Here is a 13,768-nt window from a genome sequence, read left to right on the forward strand (position 1 = left end):
TCTGCTCTGCTCTTTTTTCCCTCCAGTATTCCAATTATGCATATGTTGCACATTTTGAATGTCTCACCATTCTTGGATATCCTTCTCTGTTTTTTGTTATTGTTATATTCTTCTCTTTGCATTTCACTTTAGGAAATTCCTATTGTCTTATCTTCAATCTCGCTGATTTTTTTCTTTGTCTTTGTCTAATTTACTGATGGATCCATCAAATATATGTTGTAATATTATTTATTTCTATTGTTTCCTTTTGAATCTTTCTTGATTTCCATCGCTTTGCTTATATTACCAACCTTTTCTTGAATGCTATCTACTTCTTCCATTAGACCTTTTGACACACTAGTCATAATTACTTTAAATCCCCTACTTGGTAATTCCAACATCTATGTCATATCTGAATCTAGTTCTGATGTTTGCTTTACCTTTTCAGACTGCTTTTACCTGCCTGTTGACATCTCTTGTAGTTTTTGGCTGAAAGCAGATGTTGTTTTGGGTAATAAGAACTGAGATAAATAATCCTTTGGCATGAGGTGGATTTTTTTTGGCTGCACCATAGCGGTGTGCAGAAATTCCCTGGCCAGGGATCAAACCCATCCTCCGAGCATTGGGAATGCAGTCTTAATCACTGGACCACTGGAAAAGCCCTGGCATGAGGATTTATGTTAGGCTGGCTAGAAACTGGTTGTGCTATGGTTGTTTCTTATAGCTGTAGATGTCAGATGCTTCAGATTCCTTTAATATCCTTGGTTTGTTTCCTCTCTTGACTTTGGGCTTTCCTAAGTACGTATCAGAGCTTACATCTTGCAGCTCTTTCAGCTGTAAGCCACTGTTATTTCACTGGAGCCCTGTTGATGTGGTAATACAGTGGGGGAGGGGAAGTGTTCTATAATCTAATGATTTAAGCTCTGCCTTTTAATGGGCCTGTCTCTCTGGGCTGTGATCTTCACACGTTTTTCCACTGGTATAGCTTTTTTCCCTTCTTTGGTGAGAAAGACTAGAGGGATCTAGAGTGGGAGTAATATACTTCCCCCAACATAGGTAAGACAGGAAAAGCCTTTTCCCCAGTAGGAGGATCTTTCTTGAATTTTCACAAGAAATTAGTGGAATTTTTGGAGGTAGAAACCATGAAAGTATGGGGGAGGCGGGTTCTTCTAAAGACTGTGGCCTCCAGAAGTTTCTCACTCTGTGCTAGTCCTCACTCAGCTTCCAGAAATTCATCAAGGTTACCATTTCAGTGTTTCTCCCAGTTTGTTGCTGAGGCAGCTTCTGCCTCAGATAAACAGATCTTGGCTATAACTCTCTGGTTTCACTTGCATCTTTATTTCAATATAGTTGACCTGTAACCTCAATTCTCTGATGGGTCCAAGCAAAGTCACTGGTTTTCAGGTGTTGGCATTTTCCTGTGGTAAGGAAGGGAGGGATGACTTCCAAGCTCTTTACATGTTGGAGCTGAAACCAGAAGTCTCCTATTAGCCCACCCTTTTAAATGTATGTTTTTATTTTTCTTATAATGCACATTATATGTTAGGATAATACACACAGATAATTTAAAACTAATAAAAATACTTTTGTAGAGTTGTGTGTTCAGAACATTTTAATGATGGAAAGAAAGTGAAAGTGTTAGTCGCTCAGTTGTGTCTGACTCTTTGCAACCCCATGGACCGTAGCCCGCCAGGCTCTTCTGTCCACAAGATTCTCCAGGCAAGAATACTGGAGTGAGTAGCCATGCCCTTCTCCAGGGGATCTACCTAACCCAGGGATCCAACCTGGGTCTCCTGCATTGCAGGCAGATTCTTTACCATCCAAGCCACCAGGAAAGTGCTCTTATGATGGAGGTATACAATAAAAAATGTTTGGAGACAGTGTGCAAACCACAGTACTCAAAAATGGAGGAAATGGTTACCTGCTGCTAATTGCTGTGGCTCCATCACTGACAGATCCAGTCTCATGCCAAATTATAGCCAAAGGAGTGACCAGAAGCCTTAGGTCCCCAAGCTAAAGTGACAGAGCCAGCATGATTTACCCTTTGTTTATATTAACCAACAAAAACAGGTCTCAGACACTCCAGAAAAGTAGGCAGTGAGGAGGGTATCTAGGCAAATCTAGCTAGTCTATGAATTAATCCTCAACAAGCTTGCTAACTGACCCTCACCAAACAGACATCTCTCATGAGGACACACAGTTGAGGGTCTCTAGGCTGGGGGTTTCCCAGAGGGCAGGCAGGGATGATTTCCTCTTTTTATTATATCCTTCAATCTCCCAGCCCTGTATATACTCAGAAGTCCAATTAGTGTCTGGTGAATTTAGCTGAGGTAGTATTGAAGGTAAATGTAGCATATTGGGGAATCTCTACCATTGCAAAAAATGTAACTCCATTCAAATACCTGAAGCAGACGGGAGAGAAAGCAGTGCAGCTGCTTCTGCCTTTCCAAGTTGTCAGCCCTGGAATTGGTGGCAGATGGGTGGACAAGGCTTCTGAACCTGTAGACCCAAGGAGAGAAAGCTACCCCTGTGACAGCTAAAAAATGTAGCCACAATTCCATTATTTGAGTCACTCTATAATATATTCCCTTATAAGAGGGGCAGGACACTCAGTAGTCAAGTGTCTCAGTTGGCAAGTAACAGAGGCCCAACTCTAACTTAAACCAAAAATGTTCTGTAACTGAATTTTCAAAGGTGATGATTGGGTTTAGACACACTGAATCCAGGCCTCAAACCACATCAAGACACACTTCCTAATATTATCTGTCTGTCTGTTTATCACCTCTGCCCTCTCCACCCACTCCTCCATCTGCTTCTTCTGAGTTGTCGTTACTCTCAAGCAGGTTACCTTCACAAAGGGGCAGAAATGGCCACAAGCAGCTTCAGGCTGACATTCTCCCGCTTAGTAACTCCTGGAGGAGAATGTGTTTCTTTCTCAATAGTTACAACGAAAGACTTGGCCCATATCTCTTGGCCTAGACTTGGTCATCTGCCCATTCCTGGTGGTCATCCAACCGCCTTCACTCTAGTTGCCCTAACAGCTGTGTGGAGCTGGGGGAAGGGGGAAGCCCACCAGTACAAGTGCTGACAATAGGGTTGCTCTCCAGCTGAAAACTGAGGAATAATATCAGGAGAAGGGGGAACATATTGCAAGGATGCAAAATACTGGGGAGACAAAAATAACATGTTCACTATACCTTAATTGCTTTGCTTTTTAAGAGGAAAGAGTCTTATTAGAAATAATGAGAGTTTTCTATTTTATTAGGGAAAAATGGTTTTTAAAGACCACATTCTGGTAGTTGATGTTCTCTTTACTACATTTTTACTGCTTCTAGTTTTTACGTTTTGTTTTGTTTTAGTGCTGGGAGATAGAAAATTTTTTTAGAGAGACAGAAATGAATCATGAGTTATACTTAAATATCCAACTCAACTTTAACATTGCTGGGTTTTTCCTGAAGTTATTCACTTTTCTAATTTTACATATTTTCTTTTTAAGTGAAATCTCTCTTTGAAGCTTACTTGCTTTTGGCTGTGCTGGGTCTCCGTTGCTATGAGGGCCTTTCTCTACTTGCGGCAAGCAGAGGCTACTCCCTAGTTGTGCACGGGCTTCTCATTGCAGCAGCTTCTCTTGTTGTGGAACACTGGCTCCAGAGCGAGGGTTCAATAGTTGTGTCTCAAGGTCTTAGTTACACTGAGAACATGTGGGATCTTCCCAGACCAGGGTTCAAACCCATGTCTCCTGCATTGGCAGGTGGATTCTTTACCACTGAGCCAGCAGGGAGGCCCCCTGCATATTCTCTTTTACACTAAAAATATCCTAGTTCCTAATGACATTGATGTACATTATTTACTTTATCCTACATGTGAATGTTTTGAAGTAGTAACAATATTATTTTTATTTATTATGGTTCACATTTCATTATGGTTTGGGGTTTGACCTTAATATGTAAGGTTTAGCCTTTGATTATATGGATCACAAAAAAACTGTGGAACATTCTTAAAGACATGAGATACCAGAACACCTTACCTCCCTCCTGAGAAATCTTTGTGCAGGTCAAAAAGCAACAGTTAGAACTGGACATGGAACAATGGACTGGTTCCAAATTGGAAAAGGAGTACATCAAGGCAATATATTGTCACCCTGCTTATTCAACTTATATGCAGAGTATATTATACAAAATGCCAGGCTGGATGAAGCACAAGCTGGAATCAAGATTGCTGGAAGAAATATCAATAACCTCAGATATACAGATGATACCACCCTTATGGCAGAAAGCAAAGAGGAACTAAAGAGCCACTTGATGAAGGTAAAGGAGAAGAGTGAAAAAACTGGCTTAAAACTCAAGATTCAAAAACCTAAGGTCATAGCATCTGGTCTGATCACTTTATGGCAAATAGATGGGGAAACAATGGAAACAGTGACAGAAGTTATTTTCTTGGGCTCCAAAATCACTGCAGATGGTGACTGCAGCCATACAATTAAGAGATGCTTGCTTCTTGGGAGAAAAACTATGACCAACCTAGACAGCATATTAAAAAGCAGAGTCATTACTTTGCTGACAAAGGTCCATCTAGTCAAAGCTATGATTTTTCCAGTAGTCATGTATGGATGTGGGAGTTGGACTATAAAGAAAGCTGAGCACCAAAGAATTGATGCTTTTGAACTGTGGTGTTGGAGAAGACTCTTGAGAGTCCCTTGGGCTGCAAGGAGATCCAACCTGTCCACCCTAAAGGAAATCAGTCCTGAATATTCATTGGAAGGACTGATGCTGAAACTCCGATACTTTGGCCACCTGATGCAAAGAGCTGACTCATTTGAAAAGACTCCGATGCTGGGAAAGATTGAAGGCAGGAGGAGGGAACAACAGAGGATGAGATGGTTGGATGGCATCACTGACTCAATGGACGAGTTTGAGCAAGCTCTGGGAGTTGGTGATGGACAGGGAAGCCCAGTGTGCTGCAGTCCATGGGATCACAAAGTTCAGTTCAGTTCAATCATTCAGTTGTGTCCAACTCTTGGCGACCCCATGGACTGCAGCATGCTGGGCCTCCCTGTCCATCACTGGCTCCTGGAGTTTACTCAAACTCATGTCCATTGAGTCGGTGATGCCATCCAACCATCTCATCCTCTGTCGTCCCCTTCTCCTACTGCCCTCAATCTTTCCCAGCATCAGGGTCTTTTCAAAAGAGTCAGCTCTTTGCATGAGGTGGCCAAAGTATTGGAGTTTCAGCTTCAGCATCAGTCCTTCCAATGAATACTCAGGACTGATTTCCATTAGGATGGACTGGTTGGATCTCCTTGCAGTCCAAGGGACTCTCAAGAGTCTTCTCCAACACCACAGTTCAAAAGCATCAATTCTTCTGCCCTCAGCTTTCTTTATAGTCCAACTCTCACATCCATACATGACTACTGGAAAAATCATAGCTTTGACTAGATGGACTTTTGTCAGCAAAGTAATGACTCTGCTTTTTAATATGCTGTCTAGGTTGGTCATAGCTTTCTTCCAAGGAGCAAGTATCTTTTAATTTCATGGCTGTAGTCACCACCTGCAGTGATTTTGGAGTCCAAGAAAATAACTTCTGTCACTGTTTCCATTGTTTCCCCATCTATTTGCTATGAAGTGATGGGACCAGATGAGAAAAGGCAATGGAGAAGGCAATGGCACCCCACTCCAGTACTCTTGCCTGGAAAATCCCATGGATGGAGGAGCCTGGTAGGCTGCAGTCCATGGGGTCGCTAGGAGTCGGACATGACTGAGCGACTTCACTTTCACTTTTCACTTTCATGCACTGGAGAAGGAAATGGCAACCCAGTCCAATGTTCTTGCCTGGAGAATCGCAGGGACGGCGGAGCCTGGTGGGCTGCCATCTATGGGGTCGCATAGAGTCAGACACGACTGAAGTGACTTAGCAGCAGCAGCAGCAGATGGGAGCAGATGCCATGATCTTAGTTTTCTGAATGTTGAGTTTTAAGCCAACTTTTTCACTCTCCTCTTTCACTTTCACCAAGAGGCTCTTTAGTTCTTTGTATTCTGCCATAAGGGTGGTGTCATCTGCATATCTGAGATTATTGATATTTCTCCCAGCAATCTTGATTCCAGTTTGTGCTTCATCCAACCTAGCATTTCTCATGATGTACTTTGCATATAAGTTAAAAAGCAGGGTGACAATATACAGGTTTGATGTACTCCTTTCCCAATTTGGAACTCCTTATTGCCAAATTCAGACTTGAAAAAAGTAGGGAAAACCACTATACCATTCAGGTATGACCTAAATCAAATCTCTTACGATTATAGAGTGGAAGTGAGAAATAGATTCAAGGGATTAGATCTGATAGACAGAGTGCCTGAAGAACTATGGATGGAGGTTCGTGACATTGTACAGGAGGCAGGGATCAAGACCATCTCCAAGAAAAGAAATGCAAAAAGGCACAATGGTTGCCTGAGGAGGCCTTACAAACAGCTGTGAAAAGAAGAGAAGCAAAAGGCAAACAAGAAAAGGAAAGATATACCCATTTGAATGCAGAGTTCCAAAGAATAGCGAGAGAAGAAAGCCTTCCTCAGCGATCAATGCAGAGGAATAGAGGAAAACAATAGAATGGGGAAGACTAGACATCTCTTCCAGAAAATTAGAAATACCAAGGAACATTTCATGCAAATATGGGCACAATAAAGGACAGAAATGGTATGGACCTAACAGAAGCAGAAGATGCTAAGAAGAGGTGGCAAGAATACACAGAACATACAAAAAAGATCTTTACATCCCGGATAATCACAATGGTGTGATCACTCACCTAGAGCCAGACATCCTGGAATGCAAAGTCAAGTGGGCCTTAGGAAGCATCACTATGAACAAAGCTAGTGGAGGTGATGGAATTCCAGTTGAGCTATTTCAAATCTTAAAAGATGATGCTGTGAAAGTGCTGCACTCAATATGCCAGCAAATTTGGAAAATTCAGCACTGGCCACAGGACTGGAAAAGGTCAGTTTTCATTCCGTTCCCAAAGAAAGGCAGTGCCAAAGAATGCTCAAACTACCACACAATTGCACTCATCTCACATGCTAGTAAAGTAATGCTCAAAATTCTCCAAGCCAGGCTTTAACAGTACCTGAACCGTGAACTTCTAGATGTTCAAGCTGGATTTAGAAAAGGCAGAGGAACCAAAGATCAAATTGTCAGCATCTGTTGGATCATTGAAAAAGCAAGAGAATTCCAGAAAAACATCTGCTTTATTGACTATGCCAAAGCCTTTGACTGTGTGGATCACAAAAAACTGTGATCACAAAGCGTTGGACACAACTGAGTGACTAAACTGAACTGAACTTAGGATATATCCCCAAAGGAATAAACAGCCAACATTTTACATTGCAAGTCACTTGAAAGAATTCATTTTATGTATGTGATCATGCCATCAATTTGATAAGCAGTTAGGTTCCTTTTCTTCAATTTGCTTTTAGCTTTTACAGATTGCTTTTTTTCCCCACTAAAATTAGTATACCAGTTTATTACTGTTTTATGTATTAACCATTCTGTTTGGTGTGTAGTAGTATCACATTGTAGTGTTTCCTGTATGATTAATGATGTTGAGCATTTTCCCATGTATTTTTTGCCATTTGTATGAGGCTCCTATGGCTGCTATAATATATTACCATAAACTTGGTAGCTTAAAATAAGAATTTTATTCTTTCACAGTTACAGATTGCTTTTTAAAATTGCATTTTCTTCAATTTGGTTTTAATTCTATAAAATGTACATTGTTCCTAAGTCAAAATTATTTTAAAACAGATATATTCAGAGTTTTACTTCCATCCCTATATTCGCCACTTAATCCTTTCCTCCCCTATAGGTAACCTTTTAAAAAATTATTATTTGGGGTTTGCCCTTCCATTGATAAGAGCTTCAAGGGGGTGGTGTGTGTGCTGTGATCTATGCACGAGTTTCCATCTAGTAGGTGAGATAGATCCTTGAGCTCAGGGAGATTCATTCACTGAGCTCACTCACCCGGATTGTTGTATTAGGGAAGACAGAAAAACAGAGAGGGCTATATCACCAAGATAGCAAGGCTTCTTGAAGCGGTGAAGGACAAAGTTAAAACCAAAACACAGAATCTATAATTATTTCAAAAGTTAAAATACAAAGCATGACACATCCAAACAAACACAAGAGCACCCCCTGTTGGCCTCTGTTGGGATGCATATAACTGGTAGTGCCTGGATTTGAAAACTGCTCGGACCAGGGTGTCACGTTGGGTTAGCTTTATTAAAGAAGCATACCTGCCAACAGACTGGGAGGCCTTCGAGGCTCATGTCAAATTTATTCTTGGCTCTCCCCAGCTCTCAAGTCCTGTGGCCCTTGGGACACATGCTGATACTAAATATCTATGTTACCACATCTTGGGGAAAAAGATCCTTACTTTCCCTCCTGCACCTCTTTTCCTGGCTTAGAAAACAAACAAACAAGAGCTGTGTTTTGTACTGTCCCTTGGTCAAAGCTGAGACAATAGTGACACTGTCCTAACTCTCAAGGTGCTCCCTTACTCAGACAGTATATCACTGTGAGGGATCAATGTGGGACAGTGAGAAAAGGAGCCACGCACCTGGCTTCTCCTGCCTGCTAGCTGTGTGTCCTTGGGCAAATTCTTAACCTCTCTGAGTCTTGGTGTTCTCATCTGAAAAATAAGAATGATAGTATCCAGTTTATGGGCGTTTCTGAGGTTTAAGTGAGTGGTGTGTGTAAAACTCCTGATATGGGATGCCAGTACTGCATATGAACCTCAGTAAATAATAGCTACTATTATTATTTCCTTTTTGCTTCACAGGAAATTTGTGAGAATCCCCGATTTATCATTGGTGGAGCCAATAGAACTGACATCTGCCAAGGAGATCTAGGTAGGAAAGTTCCTCTGGTCCTATTTAGCCAAACAATCAAGGTGTGATTAAGAGGTATGATCCTTTTATAGTAAGTAAAGGGACAGTGATCTGGTTTTGCTTGTAATGAATTTGGGGGAGGTAGTTTTGATAACATTATTTAAACTCATTCAGCTCTGTGTTGGTGATTACTTCATTTAATTTCTGTCCCTCCTACCTTTCTCACCAGCTCTTTACCTTGTGTCACAACAGGAGGTCGCCTCCTCTCCAGAGTCTCCAGGACACTCACACACCCCACTCAGCAAGACAAAAGCCCTGTTTCTAGCAGGACCCACCTTCCTTAAAGGGCTTCCCTGGTGACTCAGTGGTTAAGAATTAGCCTGCTAATGCAGGAGACAGGAGTTTGATCCCTGGGTCAGAAAGACTCCCTGGAGAAGGAAATCCCTTCTCCAGGAGTCCCCACAGTGGAGCAGTGGGGTCCCCACTCCAGTGTTCTTGCCTGGTAAAATCCCATGGACAGAGGAGCCTGGCAGGCTAAGTCCATGGGGTCACAAGGAGTCAGACATGACTTAGAGACTAAACAACAACAACCTTTCTTAGAAAGCAGCTCTGAAATTGTGTGCCGTGCATGTCCCTTGGGCATGCAGAATCGATATGCTCACAAAAAGTGCTTTCATAACTCGAACTCTTGTTTAAACTGCCCCAGAATAGCTCCGTTTTAAACAAGCTTTTCAACAAAGGCAACGCCTGCCATGTGGATGAGCATCCAATTTTGTCTGGTTAATTAGCTTGGCTGCTTCCTTTATTTCAGCCTCTTATTTGGAAGGTATTGTCTTTAGTGTGAACTGCAGAAAAGTGCTGTGAAGTAACGTTGGAGGAAACAAATATCAACAGACACAATTTAGAACTTGAGGGAAAAGGGGTAGTCAAGGCCAAATTGCTCAAGGCCAAATGAAAGGAATTTAGCTAATTTGGTCCTGGAAGGAGAGGCTGAAGAGGGTTTGAATATCTGACTTCCTGCACTTGAAGGAAGGCTGCCTGCAGAGCCCTGGCCAGCTAATAACCTGGGCCTTCCAACCGACATGCTGTTTCAGAAAGGCTGGCTGCTTGGGAGGTGGGAAGTGGGGAGGGTGGTAGTGGTGGTGGGAGGAGGCCTGTGGAGGCTCTCAGCCTCCCCTCTGCAGACTCAGAAATGCCTTGACATCTCACACAGCACAACAAAGGCCTTGCATAACCTAGCCTGTGTTCTGTTAGTGTTCCTGGCCTGCCACTTGGGCATTCACACACACACATGTACACACTAACAGGGCAAAGTGCCACCTCCAAATACTAACCAGCTTTCCTTACAGTACTAATGGGATGGTCTGATGGCTCTCAGATGCTCAGATCCTGCAGTCACATTGCAAAGGTGCAGGGCAGGCAGCTTCCTTACAGGTGTTAGAAAGAATGACCCAATTATGACCCCCACTGCTCAGTTTCCACTGAGGTCCAGATAGAGATCTGAGCTTATACTGCAGACAGAGGAATTGCCTATAGCCTTCAGGAAAGCAGTCACGAGGGAGTAAGTTACCCTGTTGATGGCATAGTCCAGGGACTGCGGTCACACTCCTTTCCTTGGCTGATACCTCCGTAAGGTCAGATCTGGAAGCAGGACAGTGAGAGTCAAGTGTACGCCCTTCTCCAGAAAGCAGAGCAGCTGATGGGGATGGGGTCTCCTTCTTCCCTGGAGGTGTGGGCCCTCCTGTGACCTGTGCCACGTGTTTGCCTGCAGGGGACTGCTGGTTTCTTGCAGCCATCGCTTGCCTGACCTTGAACGAGCGTCTGCTTTTCCGGGTCATACCCCATGATCAGAGTTTCACCGAAAACTACGCGGGGATTTTTCACTTCCAGGTGAGGTCAAGGGACTGTAGTTAAGAGGGCCAGTGGGCCGTCCACCTACCAAGTATCCTGGGCTTGACTTCCCAGTGGCTCCAGGAAAGATTCCCACCCACCCAGCCAGCTATGGCTGTGGGCAGTGACCCCCTTCAGGCCTCAAGCCTGTGAGGAAGTAGTTGTTTATTTCTTCCTACCCTCAAACCCCTACACCTTCCGTTAGGCCCCAGAAATGTTAGAGGATATCCTGTTTGCTGGCCTGTTGGTCTATTTTTACCCTTCCAGCTGTCAGGCTTCTGTGTGATAACCAGAAGCCCTTCTCAAGTAAATCCCTAAGACACTGGCACTGGGAATCCAGAGGGCCCTTGAGGCTGCAAAATAAATGCCAACACAAGTCTATACCCCCACTATCATTCACCCCTTCCGGGCTCTGGAAGAAAAGTCTGGTTAATCTGGGGACCAGGCTTCTGGCTTGGCCCAGCAGAGTCTTTTGGTTTCAGAATAAGTTCAGACACTGGAAACTTTCTGGATTCAAATTGTCCTAGCAAAGAGCCAAACCTCATGCTGACCCAGAACTGAAATGAGGTTCTTATGTGGGCACCTGCATCTATGGGTGTTCTGAGGCTTCTGAACAGCACTGAAGGCTCCCAATGTCCTGGACTGACCCAGATCATCAGTTGATCTTGTATCCCAGGATGGAAGGCCTCAGAAAGGGTCTTCTCTGCAGGTTTAGGATCAGACTCCTGCTGCTATCCCAATGTGGACAGGGCCGCGGGGTCCCGAGTCTTGTTTTTTCCCTATGCCATCAAGCTGCTCACTCCCCTTGGGTATTTAAAAGGTCTGAAACCAAAAGGATCAGAAACACAAAGACCACACAGATTTTTGCCTTCTTGTTCATAGGAGAGTAAATGTCATTAGAAGGAAATTAAACTACTTTTGGCTTTCTTGGGTTAAAACCAATTTGTTCAAGAAAGAACATCATCTAGAATTGGGATTACTGGACAGTGTTCCTGGTTTAACCAGAGTATATTCTGGGTCACCTTCCATTTCCATGTCAATCCTTCTTCTTCAACAACAATTCCTACCTTATTTGTCATCAAGAAGTACATAAATTATACGTCACCTTCTCCTAGACCAGTGCTTCTCAGCCCTGACTGCATATGAGGATCAGCTGAGATAACTAAAAGTACTGATACCTAGGCTGTCCCCAGACCTACAGAGCAGAAGGAAAATCTCAAGCCCTCAGATACACATGGAGTACCTACCATCCCCTGTACTGAGCTGGACTGTGTGGAAGAAGCATAATGGTTTGTAACATACTTCCTGCCCTCAAAGAGGTCACAGTCTGCTTAAAGAAAGATTCACCCTCTCTAAACCCAGAATAGTGTGAACAAGAGGAATGTGGGGTAGGGACGCATTTCCTGCTGGTAATCTGAGGATGGCACTGTGCTTGATGCTTCTGTGCAGTTCTGGCGCTATGGAGACTGGGTGGACGTGGTTATTGATGACTGCCTGCCAACTTACAACAATCAACTGGTTTTCACCAAATCCAACCATCGCAATGAGTTCTGGAGTGCTCTGCTGGAGAAGGCTTATGCTAAGTAAGACGGGGATAAGAAATCTCTAGTTTCCATAGTGAGCTCTTTAATCCTCCCTTCTTGGTGGCACTACAGATCCTGGATCCCAGTATTATTTCTCTGGAACTCAAATCCCAGAGCCTTGGTTGGCTCAAACTCATGAGCTCACTATATATACATATTTGTATGTATGTATATATATATAACTTTTTATTTTGTATTGGGGTATAGCTGATTAACAATGTTGTGATAGTTTCAGGTGAACAGTGAAGGGACTCAGCCATATGTATACATGTATCCATTCCCCCCAAACTCCCCTCCCATCCAGGCCGCTGCGTAACACTGGAGCTCAGAATATATGAATAAAAGCCATGTTGCCTCTCAGAAGTTCCACTCCAGCTACTAATGGCTTTAATGGAGCCCTACTTCAGATTTCGAGTATAGTGGAAAGAGAACTATCAGGAAGTGGGAATAGCAGGTTCCAGTCCCAGTGTTTCTCCTCTCTGTGGCCTCAGCTGGTCACACAGCCTCTGGGGCTCAGTCTCTCCATTGTGAAGAAAGGGAATCATAGTATCTGTTCAAAAGCTTACAGAGTTGTTGGAGAATTTGGATAAGGCAGCATCACAGGACCCAAGAGTAAAGTCCTGGAGCCAGGGGTACTAGGGTCATGTTTCCTGGAACCCTGTGACCCCAGACTAGTCTTCATCCTATCTCTCAGGCTCCATGGTTCGTATGAAGCCCTGAAAGGCGGGAACACTACAGAGGCCATGGAGGACTTCACGGGAGGAGTGACAGAGTTTTTTGAAATCAAGGATGCTCCCAGAGACATGTACAAGATCATGAAGAAAGCCATCGAGAGGGGTTCCCTCATGGGCTGCTCCATTGATGTAAGTCTGGGGTGTGGGGTGCAGGACAGGGTGCTGCCAGCTACTGGGAAGACTTACCCAGTGAACAGCAGCACAGGGCTTTCCTCTGGGATGGGGTGAACTTTCTGTTTTAGGAAGCAGAAAAGTAGCTCTCAACTTTGAAAACTGGGAATTTCTCAAGGGAGAAGTTTCTGGAGGTTTTCAATAAAGATCCTAGAATTTAGGTGGAAATAGGCCTCCAGGGTTTCTCTTACCTTAAGATGGTAGGTGTTGCAGGAGGGCAGACACACTGAAACCATAATCACAGAAAACTAGTCAATCTAATCACACTAGGACTACAGCCTTGTCTAACTCACTGAAACTAAGCCATGCCCTGTGGGGCCATCCAAGACGGGCGGGCATGGTGGAGAGGTCTGACACAATGTGGTCCACTGGAGAAGGGAATGGCAAACCACTTCAGTATTCTTGCCTTGAGAACCCCGTGAACTATATGAAAAGACAAAATGATAGGATACTGAAAGAGGAACTCCCCAGGTCAGTAGGTACCCAATATGCTACTGGAGCACTGACTCGATGGACGTGAGTCTGAGTGAACTCTAGGAGTTGG

General features: G+C 43.7%; 1 protein-coding gene across 2 annotated transcripts in view; it reads left to right on the top strand.

Moving 5' to 3' along the window:
* The window catches only part of CAPN3 (calpain 3), a 56,003-nt gene that overhangs the window by 19,027 nt on the left and 23,208 nt on the right, over positions 1–13,768 (top strand). For both annotated transcript variants that reach the window (XM_069596112.1, XM_069596111.1), the window contains exons 2-5: positions 8,798–8,867; positions 10,618–10,736; positions 12,186–12,319; positions 13,014–13,182. In XM_069596112.1, the coding sequence (XP_069452213.1) occupies positions 8,798–8,867; positions 10,618–10,736; positions 12,186–12,319; positions 13,014–13,182 (492 nt within the window). The remainder of the gene's footprint in view (positions 1–8,797; positions 8,868–10,617; positions 10,737–12,185; positions 12,320–13,013; positions 13,183–13,768) is intronic.

Source organism: Ovis canadensis, chromosome 7 (genome assembly GCF_042477335.2).
Source record: "Ovis canadensis isolate MfBH-ARS-UI-01 breed Bighorn chromosome 7, ARS-UI_OviCan_v2, whole genome shotgun sequence".
Taxonomy (NCBI): Eukaryota; Metazoa; Chordata; class Mammalia; order Artiodactyla; family Bovidae; genus Ovis; species Ovis canadensis.